General features: G+C 26.0%; 12 protein-coding genes across 12 annotated transcripts; 5 read left to right on the top strand and 7 right to left on the bottom strand.

Moving 5' to 3' along the window:
- Positions 1 to 28: 28 nt before the first annotated feature.
- On the bottom strand, positions 29 to 2,001 carry T552_03244 (hypothetical protein). Its single transcript, XM_018371754.1, has 3 exons — positions 1,655 to 2,001; positions 1,081 to 1,604; positions 29 to 1,034 (listed from the first exon to the last, which is right to left on the bottom strand). Exons 1-3 carry the CDS (start codon positions 1,953 to 1,955, stop codon positions 75 to 77), a joined length of 1,785 nt encoding a protein of 594 aa, XP_018224550.1. The 5' UTR covers positions 1,956 to 2,001; the 3' UTR covers positions 29 to 74.
- A 509-nt stretch (positions 2,002 to 2,510) lies between these two features.
- T552_03243 (hypothetical protein) lies at positions 2,511 to 4,421 on the top strand. Its single transcript, XM_018371753.1, has 5 exons — positions 2,511 to 2,591; positions 2,638 to 2,751; positions 2,800 to 2,878; positions 2,930 to 3,068; positions 3,110 to 4,421. The coding sequence occupies exons 1-5, from the start codon at positions 2,557 to 2,559 to the stop codon at positions 4,378 to 4,380; spliced, it is 1,638 nt and encodes a 545-aa protein (XP_018224549.1). The 5' UTR covers positions 2,511 to 2,556; the 3' UTR covers positions 4,381 to 4,421.
- A 133-nt stretch (positions 4,422 to 4,554) lies between these two features.
- On the top strand, positions 4,555 to 5,555 carry T552_03242 (hypothetical protein). Its single transcript, XM_018371752.1, has 5 exons — positions 4,555 to 4,660; positions 4,707 to 4,783; positions 4,831 to 5,194; positions 5,241 to 5,309; positions 5,357 to 5,555. Exons 1-5 carry the CDS (start codon positions 4,600 to 4,602, stop codon positions 5,509 to 5,511), a joined length of 726 nt encoding a protein of 241 aa, XP_018224548.1. The 5' UTR covers positions 4,555 to 4,599; the 3' UTR covers positions 5,512 to 5,555.
- T552_03241 (hypothetical protein) lies at positions 5,538 to 6,424 on the bottom strand. The gene is made up of 7 exons (XM_018371751.1): positions 6,334 to 6,424; positions 6,214 to 6,282; positions 6,100 to 6,158; positions 5,919 to 6,053; positions 5,838 to 5,874; positions 5,692 to 5,800; positions 5,538 to 5,649 (listed from the first exon to the last, which is right to left on the bottom strand). The coding sequence occupies exons 1-7, from the start codon at positions 6,376 to 6,378 to the stop codon at positions 5,582 to 5,584; spliced, it is 522 nt and encodes a 173-aa protein (XP_018224547.1). The 5' UTR covers positions 6,379 to 6,424; the 3' UTR covers positions 5,538 to 5,581.
- Positions 6,425 to 6,437: 13 nt separating this feature from the next.
- On the top strand, positions 6,438 to 9,277 carry T552_03240 (hypothetical protein). The gene is made up of 6 exons (XM_018371750.1): positions 6,438 to 6,690; positions 6,735 to 7,782; positions 7,828 to 7,967; positions 8,012 to 8,662; positions 8,708 to 8,833; positions 8,879 to 9,277. Exons 1-6 carry the CDS (start codon positions 6,482 to 6,484, stop codon positions 9,231 to 9,233), a joined length of 2,529 nt encoding a protein of 842 aa, XP_018224546.1. The 5' UTR covers positions 6,438 to 6,481; the 3' UTR covers positions 9,234 to 9,277.
- A 63-nt stretch (positions 9,278 to 9,340) lies between these two features.
- Positions 9,341 to 9,904, top strand: T552_03239 (hypothetical protein). The gene is made up of 3 exons (XM_018371749.1): positions 9,341 to 9,605; positions 9,646 to 9,718; positions 9,762 to 9,904. Exons 1-3 carry the CDS (start codon positions 9,386 to 9,388, stop codon positions 9,859 to 9,861), a joined length of 393 nt encoding a protein of 130 aa, XP_018224545.1. The 5' UTR covers positions 9,341 to 9,385; the 3' UTR covers positions 9,862 to 9,904.
- A 1,791-nt stretch (positions 9,905 to 11,695) lies between these two features.
- T552_03238 (hypothetical protein) lies at positions 11,696 to 12,525 on the bottom strand (the record flags this gene model as incomplete). The annotated part of the gene is made up of 2 exons (XM_018371748.1): positions 11,696 to 12,105; positions 12,144 to 12,525. The coding sequence occupies 2 exons, from the start codon at positions 12,523 to 12,525 to the stop codon at positions 11,696 to 11,698; spliced, it is 792 nt and encodes a 263-aa protein (XP_018224544.1).
- A 134-nt stretch (positions 12,526 to 12,659) lies between these two features.
- On the bottom strand, positions 12,660 to 14,362 carry T552_03237 (calcium/proton exchanger). The gene is made up of 9 exons (XM_018371747.1): positions 14,328 to 14,362; positions 13,965 to 14,269; positions 13,872 to 13,916; positions 13,800 to 13,825; positions 13,650 to 13,758; positions 13,369 to 13,605; positions 13,117 to 13,324; positions 12,849 to 13,072; positions 12,660 to 12,804 (listed from the first exon to the last, which is right to left on the bottom strand). Exons 2-9 carry the CDS (start codon positions 14,259 to 14,261, stop codon positions 12,706 to 12,708), a joined length of 1,245 nt encoding a protein of 414 aa, XP_018224543.1. The 5' UTR covers positions 14,262 to 14,269; positions 14,328 to 14,362; the 3' UTR covers positions 12,660 to 12,705.
- Positions 14,363 to 14,699: 337 nt separating this feature from the next.
- T552_03236 (hypothetical protein) lies at positions 14,700 to 15,466 on the bottom strand. Its single transcript, XM_018371746.1, has 2 exons — positions 15,424 to 15,466; positions 14,700 to 15,373 (listed from the first exon to the last, which is right to left on the bottom strand). Exons 1-2 carry the CDS (start codon positions 15,433 to 15,435, stop codon positions 14,735 to 14,737), a joined length of 651 nt encoding a protein of 216 aa, XP_018224542.1. The 5' UTR covers positions 15,436 to 15,466; the 3' UTR covers positions 14,700 to 14,734.
- Positions 15,467 to 15,868: 402 nt separating this feature from the next.
- On the bottom strand, positions 15,869 to 17,210 carry T552_03235 (hypothetical protein; the record flags this gene model as incomplete). Its single annotated transcript, XM_018371745.1, has 5 exons — positions 15,869 to 16,438; positions 16,484 to 16,653; positions 16,700 to 16,873; positions 16,923 to 17,024; positions 17,084 to 17,210. The coding sequence occupies 5 exons, from the start codon at positions 17,208 to 17,210 to the stop codon at positions 15,869 to 15,871; spliced, it is 1,143 nt and encodes a 380-aa protein (XP_018224541.1).
- A 1,545-nt stretch (positions 17,211 to 18,755) lies between these two features.
- On the top strand, positions 18,756 to 19,231 carry T552_03234 (hypothetical protein). The gene is made up of 3 exons (XM_018371744.1): positions 18,756 to 18,873; positions 18,929 to 18,984; positions 19,055 to 19,231. The coding sequence occupies exons 1-3, from the start codon at positions 18,798 to 18,800 to the stop codon at positions 19,187 to 19,189; spliced, it is 267 nt and encodes an 88-aa protein (XP_018224540.1). The 5' UTR covers positions 18,756 to 18,797; the 3' UTR covers positions 19,190 to 19,231.
- Positions 19,232 to 19,391: 160 nt separating this feature from the next.
- Positions 19,392 to 20,089, bottom strand: T552_04203 (hypothetical protein; the record flags this gene model as incomplete). Its single annotated transcript, XM_018372254.1, is given in 7 exon segments — positions 19,392 to 19,478; positions 19,609 to 19,615; positions 19,650 to 19,708; positions 19,782 to 19,828; positions 19,898 to 19,914; positions 20,047 to 20,071; positions 20,077 to 20,089. Coding segments are annotated over 7 exon segments (255 nt in total).
- Positions 20,090 to 20,438: the final 349 nt, after the last annotated feature.

The following is a 20,438-nucleotide window of genomic DNA, read 5'->3' as shown; positions in this document are numbered from 1 at the left end:
CAGCAGAAATGAGTAGATATATGTATAAGAAATATAGAAATATGTAAGAAAGAGTTGTTTTAAATGAAGGAATATTATCCTAAAAGTTTTGATTTTCTTATTCTTTCTTCAGCAGCTCTTGCACGTTTTTCTCGTTCGATACGTTTTTGAATATCAGGAGATAAATTACGTTGATCTTGTAATTTTTTTTCCAAAGATAAAGATATGATTGGTTTTTTCTTAGTTGCCTCAGTATCTATAATTTTAGGAGGGTTAGTTTCTATATGTTTTTTTAATTCTTCTTTTTGTCGTTGTTTTTCTTGTAAAGATTTAATTTTAAGTTCTTTTGATTGTGCTTCTCGTTTTTTAATTTCATTTTGTGTCAATGGGGATGCAACATGTGCCAATCCCCAATCCCATTTTTCTTCTCCCAAATTAGCTCTAGATAATCTAAAAGCATATCGTGTTGTTTTATTTCCTGCTATATCATATGGTGTTTTTCCATTTCCATTCCTTATAGTTGGATTGGCACCTTTTTCCAGTAGCGCTATTACAATAAATGATAAGGATAATGAAGATGAAAGGTGAAGAGGTGTAGAAGTATGTTGATAAAGTGAAATAGGTTGAAATTGAAAATCATATGATAATGAATTTTTTTCTATATAATCAATTAGTTTTTGAGGATTGCCTTTTTTTACAAGAAGTATGATCTGCAATGTATTTTTTTTTTGTATTTCCATTTCTTTATTGACTTCAATTGTTTTAAAAATGCTTGTTACATTTGTTATCTGAGTTTCTGGAATAACTTCTATTTCTTCCGTATCAATTTCAACAATTTTTGCCATTGTAAGCTCATTAAAACATCTAATTAACTCATTCCTTGTAGCTCTACGAGTAGTAAATGGGATTTTCTTCAAACGCTTATCAGTCATTGATAAAACTGAATTTTCATATCCAAAAAGAATTTTATGACTAAGTTTTCCAGATGCCCTTACAAAAATCAACTCCGATTCATCCAATGCATGTTTCCATGATGTCAAAAGCTGTCGAATTTCCTAACAAACTATTACATATAAATAATTATCAATTAAATTCGCTAACCGTCTGTAAAGCTGCTTCATTATATCTTCTTAAACTACTTCCAGCAGAAATAGCAGCACCTTTTCCTGAATCATGAGCACTTTGAGATCCACCCTGTTTCCTACGTGTTGTATATCGATGAAATGTTTTATGATGTAATATATTAAGTTCATCCATTTTGAAATAATTTTTATCATTTTCAGTTTTTGGATATAAAGAAACAATCATCCCAGCAAAATTACCACCTCCTACCATTATCAAGGCAATAGTTCTATTCTTATTCTTTGTATTTAACTGGTTTTCACGAAGAACAGAAATAAATGCTTGTGAACCATCATAATCAAACAGACTTCGATAAAATCCAATATGTGTAGATTTCTTAAGGATAGTAGATGTAGTCCATATAATTGGATCTTTTGTTTTTTTCGATTCTATAGTCTTTTCTTCAATAAACTTTTTTGTATTTGATACAAATAACCCTTCCATATCATCTAAAACAGAATCTTCACTTTCTGAATCCGTACCAGAAATAGATTCTTCTATTTCTGTAGATATAAGTACATTTTTTTTATATGATTAATTACCATATATATACCCTCTAATGCTTCTTCAAATTCCTTATAATCTAATAATGGCATTTCTTTTGCTTTTCTTTTAAGATTAAACTTATGCCAATCTGTTTTTACATGAATTCTATGTTCTTCTGTAGAATTAAATTGTATTTCTTTACATGTAGAACATGTAAAAAGCATTTCTTTATTAATATCATAAATTGAACTTTCACTCTCATTTTCTGGTAAAAAAACCTTCTTATCTTCTTCTACTGTCAATGTTGATAAAAGCGTTTCTGGTATTTTATAAATATAAAATGGTTTATATGAAAACACCTCATTCATCTTTATTTTTAATATAAAAATTATAATTTCATAAGTTTTATCAATCAAAATTTAGTTTATCTTCCAATACATTGTTTTAAACAATAAAACAGACTATTCCCATTGATTTTATTCATTTTTTTTACATTTTTTATTTTATTCTATATATTTATCACTTTATATATATATTTAGCTTTTTTCCTAATATCCTATTTTAAAACTAAATTTTATACAAATATCAATTCTTTATTTAAATATAAAATACTTTGACATATTTAAATATGTTTAGACACTTTTTATTAAAATCTTTACTTATTTTTCATATTAAACTTGTACATATCAAGAAAATTTAAAATATTATCTTTTTTATTCTATTTAAATCTTTTTTATAGGATAATAATAATAATAATCTTATTTAATACAATAAACTACATATTATTAAATTCTTATTTCTTTAATAAGGGCTTATTAAGATTTTTAATGGCTATAAATAATCTCCTCCTATATTATTATATAAAAAGGACACTAGTTCTCGCGTAGAAAAAACGTCAAAAAAAAAATAGGAAAGATTTAAGAGATATTTTAGGAATAAAAGTGGTTTATTTCTTAATAATAAGAAAGGATGATGTATACAGGGAAAGCGGCGATTCGAACGGTGTAAATATCATCTATATTGATAAAGAAATGAGCTAAAAGAGTCTAGAAAGAACTTAAAATATTCAGATATACAGAATAAAGTGAGGTCAGCGACATCTAATGATCCATGGGGCCCCAGTGGAGTAGAGATGAATGAAATTGCGCGTATGACGTTTGATCCGTATGTTTTTTTTCGAAAGATTAGCGTTTTTTTTTTAAAAAATATTAGACATAATTTTATAGAGGTAATGGATATGCTGGATCGCCGAATGAATGACAAAGGAAAGAATTGGAGACATGTATTTAAAGTATGCAGTTACAGGGTATTTATTTTTTTTGGTTTAATGATTTATATAAAGGCGTTAACGGTTCTTGATTATTGTTTACATAGTGGGTCGGAAAATACAGTAAAATGGGCTAAAGATAATATATACATTATAAAGACTCTACGTGAGTTTAATTATGTTAGTGAAGATGGTAAAGATCAAGGGTCAAATGGTATTTCGATAATTAAAAACGAGTCAAATTAATTTTTTTAGTAAGAATAAAGGCAAGAGATATTACGGAATTATTACAGGATGATGATCGTCTTCGTTCTGAACGAAAGAATCGGACTCATATGCATGATCGTTTGGGTCTTCAACAGAATGATAATACGCCAAGTAGTTCTTCATATAAAAAAACGTCTAATAGAAAGCAATCGCAAATATTAGATACATCTGATGATGATAAAGAACTTCAACGTGCTATAGAAGAAAGCAAACTTCAATCAGAAGATGATAAGCGCAAGTCACTTCTAAAGGCTAAACAGGAAGAAGAGGAATTAGCACTTGCTCTTCAGCTTAGTAAAGAAGAAGAAGAGTTGCGAAATATGGCATTACTTCAAAAGAAAAGAGGAGCACTTTTGCTCGAACAATCTTTTCAACAATCGCAACAACCACCGAAATTAATGGATTTTTTCAGAGAAGATAATTCTATTCAGCAGCCGCAAAACATTGATTATATTCAAAATACATATTTACAACCAACAAATGCTTTTGAAAGCCAACCAAATCTTAATACACAAAATATTGAATATTATCAACCTCAAGAAAATTATCAATTAAATCATTCTCAAATGAATTATCCATTGTTTCAGCAAAATGTACCTACAAATAATCCATATTCCTCATATGTTGATACCCAAACATTTCATCGGAATTTTTCTTACGATCATTCTTATCTTAATCATTCTCAGGATCAATTTAAATCTCTTAGACTAGGATCAAATAATCCTTTTATTCAAATGGAAAGCTCTGATAATTATAAACCAAATTACAATACTATAAGTTCTCCTTTAGAAATGTATTCGAATCAAAAAAATGAATCAAATAATACTATTCCAACTGCACAAAGTATTTTTTTTCCTGGGCATAAATACAACGCTAGTTATCAGAGTAAATTGTCTTCTATATTGCAAGCAAGAAATCCTGACATTGATACTTTCGGTAATACTGGTGATCTCCGTATTCCTAGTCAACATATAGGATGTGAGTTTGTTAATTCTTATGGTATGCGAACAAAAACAGAACCAACCATATCCAGTACTCTTAATCATCAAAAATCTAATCAAGCTTTATTCAATCGACAACCCATTTTATCTGCTCCTACCGGTGTCGGTTTCAATGATGTTTTACCACAACAAAATTCTACAGACTTTTCTTCTGCTTTTTCTCAATCTGTCATTCAAGAAAATAATCCTTATATATCATCCAATTATTCATCTCAATATCAAAATAATCAACCATCTGGAAGCTTAATTGATTTATAACTCTTTTAACTTAATATCTTATATATTTTATCTTTCATATACTTTTATAATATTTAAGCATTCTATATATACTTTTACTCGTAAATATTCAAGAAAAAACAAGACTAGAAATTTATATATAAAGTTTAAATAAATAATATATTTCTATAAGAATTTACTTAATATTAATGTATTAATCTGGTTTATTCATTGATTTGAGGAGTTTTCATACAAGATAATATGGCACATATAAAAAATGGAGGAAATGAATTAAATGTTAAAAAACCAAGAAATACAATAGGTTAGAAACATAAATAGGACCTATTATTGTTAAGATAAATGAATAGTTTATTCTCAACCGGATGATTCGGGTGTTGGAAATCATTTACAGTCTCAGCTTTATTATACATTAGAATATCTTAAAGTGGGGAATAAAAATGAATAAAAAAATAGTATTTATAGATGAAATAGAGAAACGAATCACCAAAAACATCAGAGGAAATATCGTCATATCTTTCTATTCCATTAACAAAACCTTTTATTAATATATTACGAACAAATGAAAGAATAGAATATGATTCTTATAAAGATACATATCACTTTAAACCAATACATAATATTAGATCAGCAACGTCACTTGTGGATTTTTTAAATTCAACTGTAACAGCAACAGGTGTTTTAGTAAAGGATCTTAAAGAAGGATGGTCGGAAGCAATAGATGAGATAGAAAAGCTAGAAAAAGATGGACAAATTCTTGTATTAAGAGCAAAAAAAGATGGAAATTTAAAATCAGTATGGCCGAATTATTGTAGTGATCAAGAGTCAGTTGATGAAGGTTTTTAAAGAGGAAAAAATATAAGGTTTTATTTAATATTTGATAGAATTTAAGGAAATATGGCATTCATTAATAATACCAGCACCTTCGGATCTTCCTAGAGAACTTGAAAATGGTAGGAAAATATGATTTATATGATTTTTTTTTTCTGAATAAAGAAAGTTGGATTAAAACCTACCTCTGTAGATCCTGCTACAATCAAAAGGATTTCAGTGGCAACAAGCTTACAAAAACAAAAAAAAAGACGTAGCAACAGAGGAAGAATTACAAATACACATTTAAATAGCTTAAAGGATTATAGTGACCGAAGACTTTAATATTTATAATTATTATCTATAAATATATTTGTTTTTTTGATGGAACAATATACATTTTTTTCGTATTTTATTAGTGAATTTTTGATTTTTCTAACCAATTTCTCATATCTTTAGCACTATCATGACTAATACGAAAGACTTTTTATTTTAGATAATTAAAAAATGATAATACAAACATACATATTTTTTCGGTATCCTCCAAGTTACGCAGAAATTCCGTCCCTTCTTCAAGCATTCCATGAGGATTATGGGCATGATCTGCAATAAAACATATACGCGATTTAAAAGTCTTGAAATAAATAACGTATATAAAATAAATAACTTACCTCAATCAAAATATTAACAAGTTCATTATCAGAAAGTCTATATTACTCAGTTTTACCTCTTTAAACATTCATATAATATACAGATTTAATATTTTTTCTCCAAATAAATAATAATGTGTAGAAAACATTCTCAAATCTACATTTTGAGGACATGCCTTAAGCGCATTTCTAACCTTAGGCGAAAATGCACTTGGTAATTCAATATCAATAAAATTGCTAATAATAAAATATAAACTTCTATCATTCATTTTAGACTTATTACTTAATAGCTAACATTTCTGCAAGCCAAAAAGGAAGATCCATATTAGTACCCTCTTTTATCTGATAAATTACACATTAAAAATAAATATTTATGTATTAATTCTTCTTTTTTTACATCTGGCTCATGGCCCCCCTCTATATATCCTAATCCTGGAACTGTATATTGAAAAATAGACGGTATTTTCTAGAAAAAAAAAACCATTATATTAAATAGAATATGGAGAATATTATTTACTGTATTTTCACTGAGAATATCATCAATATCATAGTAATTGGACATTAATTCCTATATATTAATTTTATATGAGGTTAAATTTCGATAAACGTCGAAATTAACGTACGAAGTTTATTAATAGGCAGTTAAGAGGCAAAAATAGAGGATAATGGGGTCATATAGCAGTTCATCGGATGAGAACAGCGATGAGAACATGGAGGATTTGGATAGGGAGGATCAGGAGGAATTTGGCCTTTTTTTGAAGCATCGAAAAAGGAGTTATAAGAGAGATACTAAGGAAGATAGAATGTTAGGGGTTTTTGCGGGGGATAGTGATGAGGAATATAGTGGAATTGGAGAAAAACAGTTAAGATATAAGTATGATGTTTTTTTTGGGTTAAAAAGAGGGTAATTTTGACCAGACATGTTCGTTTTACAACGCCAAAACAGATTGATGAAATAAATCAGAAGAATAGGGGATATTTGGATAAAAAAAGCATAGATGAGTCAGAGAAAGATAGTTCTAATAGACATGGACGTTTTTCTTATGTATATAAGCCGCGTACGGATGCCTTAAATGAAAAAGAAGCATTTTATAGTCCTAAGCAAGACAAGAAAGCAGAAATGAAAGACGAATCAGATTATCCAAGGTCATTTAAGTCACCAATTGAATCAGAATTAAAGAATAAGCCTAAGTCTGTTAATTCAGAAACATCTAAATATTTTAAAAATTCAGGATTTGGGGCAAAAATGTTAGAAAAAATGGGATATATTGCGGGTCAAGGTTTAGGATCTCAAGGCCAGGGTATTTTAAATCCAGTAGAAACAAAAGTGAGGCCAACACGTGCGGGTCTTGGATTAATAAAGGAAAAAACGCAACAAGCAATTGATGAATCAAGACGACGAGGTGAAATAAGTGAAGATGAGGAAGATCAGCATATAAAGAAGCCTATACCTGAGAAAAAATCAGAAAGAATTCATAAGGAAAAAATAAAACATAAAACAGCAAGTGAAATTGCAGGTGGAATGGAGGTTCCTCCGGTACTTCAACAGATTATTGATATGACTGAAAAAGAAGTGAAGCTTATCGAAAATGTTTCTGGAACAATGTCAATTCCTATGACTTTAAGTCGTAATGATGAAATGTATCAAATATCATTATTGGCTAGACGTGATTTGGAAATGTACGCAACAGAATGGAAGCAATTGCAAGACCGTAAAGTATATATTGAAATGGAAGAGTTAAGGATCAATGAAGATGCGGAAAAAGAGTCAATAAAAATCGAAAAACTTGAAAAAATTATAAAGGAAATAGAAGATATTTATTTATTTTGTAAGAATAATTCAGAAGATAGTCTTGTGTTATTAAACAATATATCTGGGATATTAGAAGAAATTCAGCATAAATTTTTGGAAGAAATCGAAATATATAATCTTGATGAAGTTATAATTTCTATTCTTTTCCCTATAGTATATTTATAACTTTTTTATTAATTTTTTTAACATTAAATCTAGATAAAACCACTATTTTTATCATGGGATCCTTTGGAAGAGCCTAGTCCTGTTTTAAACTTTTTTCATAAATGGAAACAAATCATAGGAGTAAAAAATGTATCAGAGATCGATCAAGATGATCATTTTTCATTAAAGCAAACGTAATTATTACTTATATATTATTACTTATGTTAATATAATAAAGAATAATGACACCTTTTGAAAGTATGTTACAACATTTATGGGTTCCTAAAGTACGTTCGGCAATTAATAACACATGGAATCCTTATAATTATTCTTCTGCTCTTTTTCTTTTTGAATCATGGAAGAATTTATTATCACCATTTATTCAGGATTTCGTATTAAATCAACTAATATTTCCAAAACTTCAAAAGTCTATTTTTAATTGGAATCCACGAAATTTCATTAAAAAAAAGGATTCGAGACTTCCACATATATGGCTTTTTCCTTGGTTACCTTTATTGAAAGAAAATACTGAAACATTGATTGACAGTGTTAAAAGAAAATTTAAAATGATATTAAGCTCATGGGATATAAAAGATGGTCCTATAGAAGAATTGAATGTATGGAAAGAAATTTTTGGGGATACTCAATTTGAAAAATTAATGTTAACTCATATATTACCGAAGTTATCAGCATGCCTTCGATTAGATTTCTTTGTTGATCCAAGTGATCAGAAATTAGAACCTTTAGAATGGATACTTCCTTGGCGTAGTTTTTTTAAACCTTCAGTATTTGATCAATTGTTTGCAACTGAATTCTTTCCAAAATGGATGGATATACTTTATATATGGCTTACCGATTCAGAATGTAATTATACACAAGTTAGCGAATGGTCAATTTTCTATATTTTTCTTAAACTTATTTAACTATATTATAGGTATCAGTGGTGGCAACAAGTATTTCCTCCAGAAATGCTTGAAATGCCAATGATTCGTGAATCATTTATAAACGGTTTAGATATGATGCATCAAGCACTTAATCTTGGCAATGATGTTTCTGAAAAGTATTAATATTCTATATTTTATCTTTAATTATTAATAATCATTAGATTACTTCCTCCTGTAACAAATCTTACACAACCTATAGAAATAGAAACTAAAGAAACTCCATTACCTAAAACGTATTCAAAACAATTGGAAGACAGGGACGTTGAATTTAAAGATGTTGTTGAAGAATTTTGTCTGGAACATGATCTTGTTTTAATACCTTTACGAAAAGCACATGAAGGTACTGGGAATCCTCTCTTTAGAATTACCGCAAGCGCAAGCGGAACAGGTGGCATTATTGTATATATTAAAGGAGATGTTGTTTGGGTACAAAATATTAAAAATAAAAATGAATTTAATCCTGAATCTTTAAATTATATTTTGACATTGGTACAAAGATCAGGTTCTCAGATATAATTAACATATACATTATATTTCATAAAATGAAATTTAATAAAGGATTTATATATTTAATGTAAAAAAGGTAAGTACTAATTGAAAAAATATTTATTCTAATCGTAAGACAAACAATTTTTTGAAAATTATTTAGACTATTTGAAATTTTTAAGATGCGTGCTATTAAAGATGTTTATGGCCATTTAACATCTAAATCCTCATATACATATCCTGAACCTTCTTCAGTATTAATTTCTATGTCATCAATAGAATCATCCGCTATTGAAAATATAGAAAGACAATCAAGAAATACATCTCAAGGACAGAATGAAAGCACAGGAAGTATTTCAAGGCCGGATTCTCCTATTCGTCTTTTATTTCATCCAGGAGCAGGTATATTTCTTATATTTATATATTTTTTAATATCTTTTAGAAGTAAATACAAGAATTAAAGATCAAAACATAGGTTATAGTTTAAATTTTGGATATGAAAGAGTTATTATAAAGTATTAAGAATGTTATAATTTTTTATTTTCTTATTTTTTTTAGAGGAGATAATGATTATCAAAGATGGTTAAAAGATTATGCAAAAAAAGACATGTTTACAGACTGGGTTGAAACTACATTTGGAAAATTTGTAGGAAGATAATTTTCCAATGAAAATATCTATATTTATTTTTTTTTTACAAAATAGTTATTTTTTATATTAATTATTTTGTATTTTTTAAGAGACAACAGTTATAAATAAGGTATTCGTTTTAATTTCTATGACATTCATCTATAGATGATTTTTTATTGTAAACTGACTAATGAATAGGAATATTTTATTATAGAATATTTCAAAATGCATTAAACTCTATTTTGAATATACATAGTGTAGAAGTTGGTGGAAAAAAACAATTTGCAAACTCTTCAAAATTTTCTATTATAAAATAAGCCGAAACAATTTTTTGTTGAATTAATTCATAAATTATTTTTGATATATTTTAAGGACTTGGCTTTATAAAAACAAAATTTTATATAAATATGAATTTCTTATCAACATTAGTTTCCACATCATATTATACAGCATCCCAACAAATTACGTTTTAATTTTTTGTTTGGCTACAAACTATTCTGTTATTATTTTTAATATAATATATATATAGTGGTATGTAAATTTAAAGCATTTTTAAAAATTAAGTTTTTTAATAGTTTTATATAAAATATGATTTAGAAAAAAAAAAACAACAAAGTATAATATTTAAAGGTAATGTTTACAAATGTTATTAATATATAGTTTTTTTTTATAATTGATGAATGATTATTTTCAAACTAGAGTTTTTGATATTGATATGATTTTATATTCTTACATATTTTCTGATATATAAATGAAAATTTATATATACATTTCTTGATCAAAAATAAAGACTAACTTTATAATGTATAGGATATATTTTATATGAGGGTTTTTAAGGTATTTTTTTTGATTTTTTTTAAGCAAAGATGAAAATTTATACATTGGAATTACCGTCTGATATTCAAATATTGAATCTTATGCAGAAAAAAAATGCTGCTTTAAACCTGAGCTTTTATCATTATTATTATAAGGATTTTAACTGTTTGCAGGTTTACGTAACTTATCTCTTTTTTTAATATAAAGGATAGAGATTTTATTAAACATTAATATATCAATTACTCATATTTAATACTATAAAGATTAATATCAATTTGCTTTTGCTTCAGAAATACGGGGTTTTTATATTTGAGTACATATATTTATTTATTATAAGCAAAAACATATTTCTATGATTTATTGAAAATATTAAGGTTAGTTTTAAGATAATAACTATGAAAAGCTCTTTGTTAATGATGAATGTTGATGACGAGTCAGACATCATATTTGGTGTTGATAACTTTTTTTTTTTACCATTCATGTTTAGCTGAATGACTAGATGAATTATTGGCTATAATATTTTAAATACAAGTACTGATTTATATTATTTAGGATTTTTTAATTTAAATAAACTTAATAATTAGCTGTTTGGTTTATTAAAATTGTTTTTTATGAAGGTATGTTTTTATGGAAAATATTAATTGCATTGGATGATCCTAAACTATTAATGACAAGCATATGTCATAATTAATACATTGATGAATGAAATTATTCTGATGCAAATATTTAGACTTTTTCTAATGAAATTTTCATTTTTACTAATAAATGTTATAAGGAGTTTGATAGAAAAACAAAAGGTAATAATAATTTATAAACACATATATTATGATGATATAAACTTCTCAACTTCACGACGGTCTTATTAGCCTAGTGGCTCTGATTAATCTGCTTCATGCACGATATTGAGTACTGATTGATTTGTGTTTATAATTTTATATTTTTGAAAAAGGATTTAATGTTTAATATTAGGTTCTGTTAAATCATATTTAAAAAGAAGGGTCATCATTTATTCATATGTACATAATTAAATTTCTTATTTATAAAATACTTAGTTTTTTTTTAAAGTTTTTTTCTTAGAACTTCCATATTTTGCTTCTAAATTATTTATTAAAGTCTCCATACGTGTTGATTGTCTTTGTTTTATCAATGCTTGAAGGTCATCTTCTGTTTTTATTTTTTTTAAAGTTTTGTCTAAGCCAAGTTCTTTAGTAAGTTCCTCTGCTTCTTCTGCCTCTTTTTCTGCATTCTTTCGCCTTCTACGCCTCTGAGAAGATGTTTCTTGTGTATAATTTTTATATTTTTTAAGTTCTTTATTCTTAATACCTTCGTCAATCATTGCACGGAATCTCTCTTCATCAGAAAGCACATTACTACATAAAACATGTGAAAATATTTCTGTCATGGATCCTTTAAATTGTTCATAAGCCTGATATAAATCTTGTCGTTCTTCTTCTGAGCCTAAAATATTAGTCAATATTTGATTTGCAAAAAAATACAATAAAACATTCCTTGATATGATTTTTTAAATTCTTCTAATGTTTCCCCATTTATAGAACTATTATAAAGTTCTTTTATCCACTCAGTCCAATCTATATCACTTATGACTTCATTCGTTTTTCCTGTTGTATCATATATTTTACGTCTTTTTTCATCACTTAAAATCCCATATGCAAATGCAATTCTTTCAAACTCAGCATGTGCCTTTTCTCGTTCAGATTCTGGTCTTTTATCTGGATGATTCAATAAAGCTTGTTTACGATATGCTGAGCGAATCTCTGTTTCAGTTGCATTCTTATCTACTTTTAAAATAGAGTATAGATCAATTTCACTAAATTCTCCAGTTAATTTTTCATCCAATGAGCCCTTTTTTTTAGTCATTGTTTTTGAATAATTCGATTTTTTAATAGAAGTATAGTTTCATATTAATAAAGCCATAGAATAGTTGTTAAAACAAATAAATATGCCATATAAAAGTAGATTTTTAAAGTCCTAAATTCATATATTTGCAATAATTTTATAAATGTGTATGTGTATATAGATAAATGAATAATGATAAGATTAAACAGCCTTTTGTTCTGGATAAAGAAAAAATGCAATTGAAATAATGCAATAAACCGCTATAAGCATAATCCCCTCAAGCCAATTACTTTTCCCATCCTAGAAAAGGTGAATTGTTAATTAAAAATAGAATTATTAAATACTTGAATTAAATAATTAACAATGAAAACACTAACAAACATGATAACTGTTTCAAATGTTTTAAAATATAATGTAAGAGGTTGTCCAATGATCCAGCCAACAATGATAAGAAATGGTGTAACAAAAAGTGCTATCTGCATCGAAGAACCAAGAGCTACGCCAACTGCAAGATCCATTTTGTTTTTTACTGATACTATAACAGCAGTAGCATGTTCTGCGGCATTGCCTGAAACATAAGTATTAAACTTTTAGGATCAATTGCCATTTTACCAACGATAGGTATAAGTATTAAACCTATGAATGTTTTATTAACATTATATGAAGCAGCAAACAAATCAATTGAATCAATAAGATATTCAGCACATAAAGAAACCAAAAGTGTTACTAATACGAGAAAAAGTCCAGAGATAATAGGTGGAATTAATTCTTTATGAGTATCTTCAATAACTGTTTCATATAATTCTGTATGTGTTTTTAACTATTACATAATAAGCCATGATATTTAGAAATAGATCATATTACTTGAAAAATTAAATATAAAAAGTATATAATTAATAAAATTATTGATGTACCACGTGATAACATAATAATATTTTTATTTGTCTCATCTGTTCCAGGTAATGATAGTCTAAAAGCAGCTGGTATTAAAAGAGAACTAGTTGCCACTGCCATAAGAGAAGACATAGTCTGTGCAACTGTCATATTAAATTGCTGTTCTCGATAATGTAATCCACCTGCAATAAAGCATATCCCAAGAACCTTAAATATATTAATTGAATGATAAAATACACATGAAAATATACTAAAAGATCATTCGATAAAATAGAACCAAGCATTGATGTCTGAACAATTCTTAATTGTCCTTTATTTAATGCAATAATAGAAATAATCATTTCTACAATATTGCCCAGACTATAAAATCAAAAAATACTCCTTAAATACTCTTCTTTTACCTAGCATTTAAAAGACTTCCTGTTGTCTTAAAATATTAGTATAAATAAATTATAATAATTCATATTTATTACTTGTCCAACTTTCATAGAAAGTTCTTCTGTTAAAAAAGTAAGTATCTAACATGTTAATTACTATAAAAACTATAAAATAACCTTGTTTCTTACTGTTGCTAAAGGAAATATTGCTAAAAAATTAAAAATAAATACTAATGTAGGATTCCATTCAAAGTAACCATATAAAATGCCTAATGGCACAAAAAAAATAAGAATATTCAGATAACTACTCATAAAAATTGCCTTAATAATAAAGTATAAGTCATTTCCTTTCCTTTTGTTATAATTATTATCATCATTATATATTGTCTGTAAAGGTTCATGTGATTCTTGAGGACGATTTTCCTCATTAGAAGGTGGTTTAAAATAAAGTACTTTTAAAAGCTTTTTTTTAATTATTTCCTGCATAAATAAAGCTAATTTATACTTAGTTTCATTATTTTAAATATTATTTTTATACATTATCTTTCTAACCTTTTTACCAAAATATAGTCCAATACCAAAGTTATACGCTAATATAAAGCAGGATTATACAATAGAATGTATAGAATTACCAGAGTTTTGCCTGATAATCTCTGGTAATCTTTTAAATAAATATGTTGTCTAAGAATAATCTGTATATTTTTTGTAATAATGATAAATCAATAAAAGAATTATAAAAATATCCCTTCTAAAATATAGTTTATCAATAATGAAAGCGTTTTCCAGTATAATATATGTATATATATGTATATTATTGAGAAGTATAGAAAATGTTAGTTAAAAAAATATCGATGTTATCGACTCTGATAAGGATAAGATGTAGATTAGCAAGTATGATTGATAAGTAAATGTATAAAAAGAAATAAATATGTACCTAGAAAAACTAGTATTTTTGTTTTTTATAAAGATAAAAGTTGTAATCTGACTAAGGAAAGAGAACGAATGATTTTCCTAGTATGATGAATTTGTCGGTATTTAGATTTTGCAATATCATGTAAATTATTAGATGATGAAGCGAGATGTTTATCTTTTTGTGTATGTTTTAACCATGTTGAAAATTCGTGCTGTATATAGTTAATAAGTGTCATTGTATCATAAATTCCAGAATTGTTAATTTTAATTGAAGATTCTCTTTTTTCAGGTGATTGATGTTCTTGTATTTTTATTTCTTTGTAATCATTTGAATTTTCATTATCTATTGAATTATAATCTTGTAATTTTTTCTTTTGATCTGAAGAAATGTTTTCTATGTTTTTTATGATAGGAATTGAAGAAAATCTGCATTTAATATGAGAATTAGAATTTAATTCTTCAGAATTTAAATATTCTGAGCATTCTTTTGTCATCTGATCTAAGGAATTTGGACGTTTAGATAAAGATAGATCCATTGGATTTTTGCCATCAATTCCTGAATTATTATAAGAAGACATACAACAACTCTTTCTTGATATTTCTGGAACACTTGGAAACTCTTTTGTACTAAAAAACTCTTTAATCCATTGATTAGATAGCAATTCTTTAGATTTCTTGTCTAATATCTTTATTCTCTTAATTTTCATCATTTTTTACTGGAAAAAAAGAGATTTACTTGTACTTCCATATTGTTTTAAAATATCTAATTTATATTATCCATTTATAAGAATTGATCTCCAATTAATTTATTAAAGTTGTATTATTTATTTAAGATTATTAATTGATACGCAAAATAATAATATAGATTAAGAAATAATTTAAGTATTTTTTCTGATAAGCAAATATTATAATAATAACATGATTTTTTTTATTTAATAGTTATAAAGTATATTATACTTTTATATAAAAGGATTAAAGCTAAATTTTTAAAAATGTTAACTAGGATTATATATCAATATAACAAAAAGCATCAAGAATTAAGAATCTATCTAAAACAAACCGTAAATGCTAAAATGCAAGTTAAAAAAACAATTATATAATGAATCCTTAATTAAGTATATAAAAAACCTGTCCACGAAAAAAAAAAACCTAATTTAATGACCTGAAATTTAAAAAGATGACTACTTATCAAGAACCCATTTTCCTTTTTCTACTAAACGCCAACCTGAAAGTGTTGGCATCACTTTTGCCATAATGTTTGTAATTAGCCGTTTATCTACTGCTTTCCATTCATCCCCAATTCTTCTTGCCTTCTGCCAAACGTCTCGAGCTGTAATCATTGCTTTTTCATTGTCTGAAGAATGTTTTGCAAGCCGCCATTTGTGTAATGATTCTCGACAACATTTTCGTATCGTTCGAGAAAGATTCCATTCTCCTATTGTTGCATAAACTCCTTGACCCCCATCAACACATAGAATTAAGCCTTGATTAACCAGTTCTGAAATACATTTCATTAAAAGATGACAAACTTCAATCGATTGTGACCAAACTATTGTATTCTCCAATTCACCCATTTCTATTCGAATTTTTGTCGCTATACAATTTGCTGCATATTCAATTTCTCCATCACTTCTTAAAATCGATATTGTAAACTCTCGATATTCATTTTCCTTCAATTGATTCAAAATTAATCTCTTAAGATTCTCCATTGTATGTTCGCTACTTTTCAGTATTTTAAATGAATAGCCTGACTAAATATTCATCTATTTCCCCTCATTCTATTAAATCCAACTTACGCATTTCGATACCCCTTGAGTTATCGATTTATTATACATTTTTAAATACGCTTTAATCGTAGCTTTTTTAACATCCGAATCAATTATCCATACTTTTGAAAGAACTTCTTGTTTTAATCGTATCCTTTCTTCCCATCCTAAAATCTCGATATTCGGATCATGAATAACATCTTTTTTCATTATTTTTTTTCATTTTATACATAATATTTCTTCTACCCAGTTTAATCACACTAATTCGTCGTGATCCATGCAAATGTGATAATGTACCACGAACTTTAATCCTCATTCCAATATCAAGTAATCCATTTTCCTCCGGAAACGCTGGTATAAGATGTCGATGATGCCTTTCCTTCAATATCAGCTCAATTATACGCCCACTTGAATCATCTACTATTCAAATAAATCAAACACCAATATATGATGCTGATTTTACTCATACGTGACACAAAATCACTCTTTTCACGCTTCTCTAACCCTACTACCACCCCAAAAAGATGAACCCAACGAATTGGATGATTTAACCAAAAAAGCGCCGGTGAATCTATTCATTTCCCTTTAATCCTTTCTTCTTCTTCTTATTCTATTAATATTTAAACTAACCCTCAAATCCCTCTACCACTTTCAATGTATATACATCCTTAACGAATAATTTAACCCATGTATGATAAACCGGTGAATATTGAAATAATATAGGCGGATAAAACTCTGAATTCCCTTCACAAAACATGCAACTAACAACCCTTTAAACATATGCCTTTATTATCTTTATTATTCGATTCCTCAGATTCTTGTTGACTCTTCTCATAAATCAATCTTGAGGGTTTAGATTTTTTAGCGTCAAATGGCCGATATTCCCTGAAATAAAAAAGAGTATATATAAAGTAATAATAAAAGAATATTATTGTGTAAGCATAAATTTGAATGAAGTGTAATTTTTGATAATAAAATGAAGAATTGAGTATGTGTGTATTTTTTTGAGTTTTTATCATTTTATGATATAGTTGTTTTATAAATATGAAGAAAATAAGAGAATATGATTGAATTTGTAGTAGAGAATTGAATTTTTAGTAGAGAATTGAATTAGTAGTTTAATAAAATTGTATACTTTTTTTTTTAAGATAGAAACCTTTTATATTTATAAATATCAACCGGTATTTAGAAATGTAATAATAAATATATGAAAAAAGAAGAAGAAGTATTGTTTTGTAAAGAAGCCGATTTGATTTTATAAGATGTAATTTAATTAGTGATATCCAAAAATAAAATTAATTTTTAATATTAAGTCATGTTTCCAGTAAAATAAGATTAAGAAGCATAATATGGAAAAGAATATTGATAAATATTGATAAATATTGATAAATATTGAAATATTGATATATGATGTTGTTAATTTTAATAAAACCAGTCTTTTTTTTGTATAAATTATTGAATAAATTTGTAGAAAGTTAAATTTGTAAGAAAAAAAAGAGAAATATAATGATATTTAGAATCTGTTGAAGTAGTTTATATCAAAAAAGTTGAATAATCATAAGTAAAATTTAAAGAAATAAGTGGAAATTTAAGTAAAAAACAAGAAAGCCTATATTTTTTACTAAATTATAACTAAAATAATAATAAAAAAATCTATATATTATTTTATAAAATTTTTAAATAAAAATGTTTAAGACTTAATCTTTGAAATCAAATTAAATTTTGTATAAAAGGGTATTAAATTGTCTTTTAATCTAAATGATTTATATTGTAAGATTATATATATATATCATAGTTTTAAAAGCGGTACATCAACTAATAAGAAAATAACTATTTGTTTATTAATAATTATATTATATATATTGATATTATATATATTGATATTTTTCAAATATTTTTAAACCAATTCTATTCATTTATGAAACTATTCAATAAAAATTAAATATTATTTGATAAGAAAGCTTTTAAAAAAAATATTATATATATTAAATATCTATTTTAATATTTTAAAATAAAATAATGTAATCTCTAATATATATATATATAAATAATTTTTCTTTAATATTTATATCTCTTTTATTTCTATTTAACACTTTTGATATTCTAATTTAATCTTATTCTTATATATATGTTTAAAATATTAAATAATTATAAAATACTATTCAAAGATAAAAATATAATTCATATAAAAATCGGTATTTCATATAACAATATTAATAAAATATTTTAAATGTAAATATCATTATTTTCCGTTTTTTATAACATTCTATAAAATATTTTTTACAAAGACTACGAATGAATATTTCGTAAAAGTTGCTATATATTATTATAGCGGCATTTATAAATGACACAAGGATTAACAAAACTTAATAAAAAACCTATTAAAACTCGTCATAAACCTGTTCAGTTAAAACGAGGGGGTAATTATATATATTTTTTTAATCAATAAATCATTAATATTAATATTATTATTAGCACGTATAATTCCTACTAAAAAAGCATCGATACAAAAAGCACAACACCTTCAACGGGTAAATTATTTTTTTTTTTTGACTTTTTAACAAAAAAAAATTAAAAACTAATCTATTTTATTTATAATAGATGTTAACAAAGTCTGTTAATGAAAAAAATGAAGCAATTTTAGCACAACGTGCCGGATTTTCAAGAAAACTTTCATTCATTAAAAAAACAAAGGAAAAACATTTTATTAATTCAAATAAAACAAATAAAACATAAAATATCATTTCAAAACAAATATAAAAAACTCTTATATTCCCTTTAAATTATATATATATTTTTTTTTACAACTCAATTCGTGGTTTAGGGTTATAAAAATATAAAGATCATCGTATTTAACGGATATTTCTTTTATGATCAAAAAGAAAAGCAAGAGGATATGCCATAGTAATCTTTTATTTATAATTGATTACTGCCATTTTTATTTATCCTCAAGAATAATTCTATGCCTTTTTCTAGGAATCTGACTTGTATTTCTATATAAAATAGACTGAAAGTCAAGAGCTGACTATTAGGCTACATATATATATTAAATATAATGTAGAAAGTAATAGATTTATTAACTATTTATACTTTTTTTTTTTAATAAACTTTTTCTAATATTTATTTTATTCTCTTTATTTTATTCCCTTTAATACATTCTTTCTAATATACTTCTAATAATACTTTTTTTTAATACATTTTCTCTATATTATTTTCGCTATTATTTTCTTTATTCTCTTCTCTCCATATTATTCTCTTTAATATATTCTTTTTCTATTCTTCTATCATCTCTTTATTCTTCCCCCTACTCCCCTCTACTCCCCCCTACTCCTCCCCTCCCGTACCATATATTATCCGCTCCATTCATGCATAATCCTTAATTTAAAAAAAATATAAACTTCAAAAAATAATCAAAATTTATTAAAACTAATTTAATTATAAAACTATTTTTAAATACAAAACTATTTTTAATTACAAAACTATTTATTTATTTCTTATTATTTTATATTTAATCTTTATTATTATTATTAACTCTCCCCCTCTCCTCCTCTTAATATTTATCTTTTCTATGCAATATTATCCCTTCTTTTTACTAACATCCGTTATAATTATTTAGCTCTAACTATCCTGATTCATATTATATATTGACTCCTACTTTTTAAACCCATACCTTACATAGAAATTTTTAATAATCCTATCGATAGCTATTGCATTAATTTTTTTAACTCATCTATTCTCTCGGTTTTAGACCTATTTTCCACCTATTTTAGTATAGTTAAATGAATGCTTGAATTAAAAGAAAAGCAAGCATCTTGCTTTCCCTTGTAAAAAATGCATATTCAACCCTAATAATCCCATTTACGTTAAGTCCCCTCATATATAAAGACATATTCTTAGTATAATTATTAAAAAAAAGCGCGTCAAGGCTTTTTGGGCGCAAATCTTGAAAATATAGAATGAAGTGAGGGGACAAGGGTTAGCAAGG

The sequence above is a fragment of the Pneumocystis carinii genome (genome assembly GCF_001477545.1).
Source record: "Pneumocystis carinii B80 chromosome Unknown supercont1.15, whole genome shotgun sequence".
In the NCBI taxonomy this organism is placed as follows: domain Eukaryota; kingdom Fungi; phylum Ascomycota; class Pneumocystomycetes; order Pneumocystales; family Pneumocystaceae; genus Pneumocystis; species Pneumocystis carinii.
Note: the sequence above shows the minus strand (reverse complement) of the source record. Positions and strands in the feature narration are given on the sequence as shown.

Excerpts from the sequence above, each read along its gene's own strand:
- T552_03237 (XM_018371747.1), bottom strand. The coding sequence starts at position 14,261 with ATGCAGGAAATAATTAAAAAAAAGCTTTTAAAAGTACTTTATTTTAAA. Across the intron at positions 13,826-13,871 it reads TTTCTATGAAAGTTGGACAA|ACAACAGGAAGTCTTTTAAA; the intron begins GTAATAAATATG and ends TAATATTTTAAG. Across the intron at positions 13,073-13,116 it reads AATACTTATACCTATCGTTG|GCAATGCCGCAGAACATGCT; the intron begins GTAAAATGGCAA and ends CTTATGTTTCAG.
- T552_03240 (XM_018371750.1), top strand. The coding sequence starts at position 6,482 with ATGGGGTCATATAGCAGTTCATCGGATGAGAACAGCGATGAGAACATG. Across the intron at positions 7,783-7,827 it reads TTTCTATTCTTTTCCCTATA|ATAAAACCACTATTTTTATC; the intron begins GTATATTTATAA and ends CATTAAATCTAG. Across the intron at positions 7,968-8,011 it reads CATTTTTCATTAAAGCAAAC|AATAATGACACCTTTTGAAA; the intron begins GTAATTATTACT and ends AATATAATAAAG.
- T552_03243 (XM_018371753.1), top strand. The coding sequence starts at position 2,557 with ATGATGTATACAGGGAAAGCGGCGATTCGAACGGT. Across the intron at positions 2,592-2,637 it reads AAAGCGGCGATTCGAACGGT|AAAGAACTTAAAATATTCAG; the intron begins GTAAATATCATC and ends AAAAGAGTCTAG. Across the intron at positions 3,069-3,109 it reads TAAAGATCAAGGGTCAAATG|TAAGAATAAAGGCAAGAGAT; the intron begins GTATTTCGATAA and ends TAATTTTTTTAG.
- T552_03244 (XM_018371754.1), bottom strand. The coding sequence starts at position 1,955 with ATGAATGAGGTGTTTTCATATAAACCATTTTATATTTATAAAATACCA. Across the intron at positions 1,605-1,654 it reads ATTTGAAGAAGCATTAGAGG|AAATAGAAGAATCTATTTCT; the intron begins GTATATATATGG and ends TTATATCTACAG. Across the intron at positions 1,035-1,080 it reads ATGAAGCAGCTTTACAGACG|GAAATTCGACAGCTTTTGAC; the intron begins GTTAGCGAATTT and ends ATAGTTTGTTAG.
- T552_03241 (XM_018371751.1), bottom strand. The coding sequence starts at position 6,378 with ATGTCCAATTACTATGATATTGATGATATTCTCAGTGAAAATACA. Across the intron at positions 6,159-6,213 it reads AGGGGGGCCATGAGCCAGAT|ATAAAAGAGGGTACTAATAT; the intron begins GTAAAAAAAGAA and ends GTAATTTATCAG. Across the intron at positions 5,875-5,918 it reads GGAGAAAAAATATTAAATCT|ACTTTCTGATAATGAACTTG; the intron begins GTATATTATATG and ends TGAGTAATATAG.
- T552_03234 (XM_018371744.1), top strand. The coding sequence starts at position 18,798 with ATGACACAAGGATTAACAAAACTTAATAAAAAACCTATTAAAACTCGT. Across the intron at positions 18,874-18,928 it reads TGTTCAGTTAAAACGAGGGG|CACGTATAATTCCTACTAAA; the intron begins GTAATTATATAT and ends TATTATTATTAG. Across the intron at positions 18,985-19,054 it reads AAGCACAACACCTTCAACGG|ATGTTAACAAAGTCTGTTAA; the intron begins GTAAATTATTTT and ends TATTTATAATAG.
- T552_03239 (XM_018371749.1), top strand. The coding sequence starts at position 9,386 with ATGCGTGCTATTAAAGATGTTTATGGCCATTTAACATCTAAATCCTCA. Across the intron at positions 9,606-9,645 it reads TTTATTTCATCCAGGAGCAG|AAGTAAATACAAGAATTAAA; the intron begins GTATATTTCTTA and ends AATATCTTTTAG. Across the intron at positions 9,719-9,761 it reads TATGAAAGAGTTATTATAAA|AGGAGATAATGATTATCAAA; the intron begins GTATTAAGAATG and ends TATTTTTTTTAG.
- T552_03242 (XM_018371752.1), top strand. The coding sequence starts at position 4,600 with ATGGCACATATAAAAAATGGAGGAAATGAATTAAATGTTAAAAAACCA. Across the intron at positions 4,784-4,830 it reads ATACATTAGAATATCTTAAA|AGAAACGAATCACCAAAAAC; the intron begins GTGGGGAATAAA and ends TAGATGAAATAG. Across the intron at positions 5,310-5,356 it reads TCCTAGAGAACTTGAAAATG|TTGGATTAAAACCTACCTCT; the intron begins GTAGGAAAATAT and ends GAATAAAGAAAG.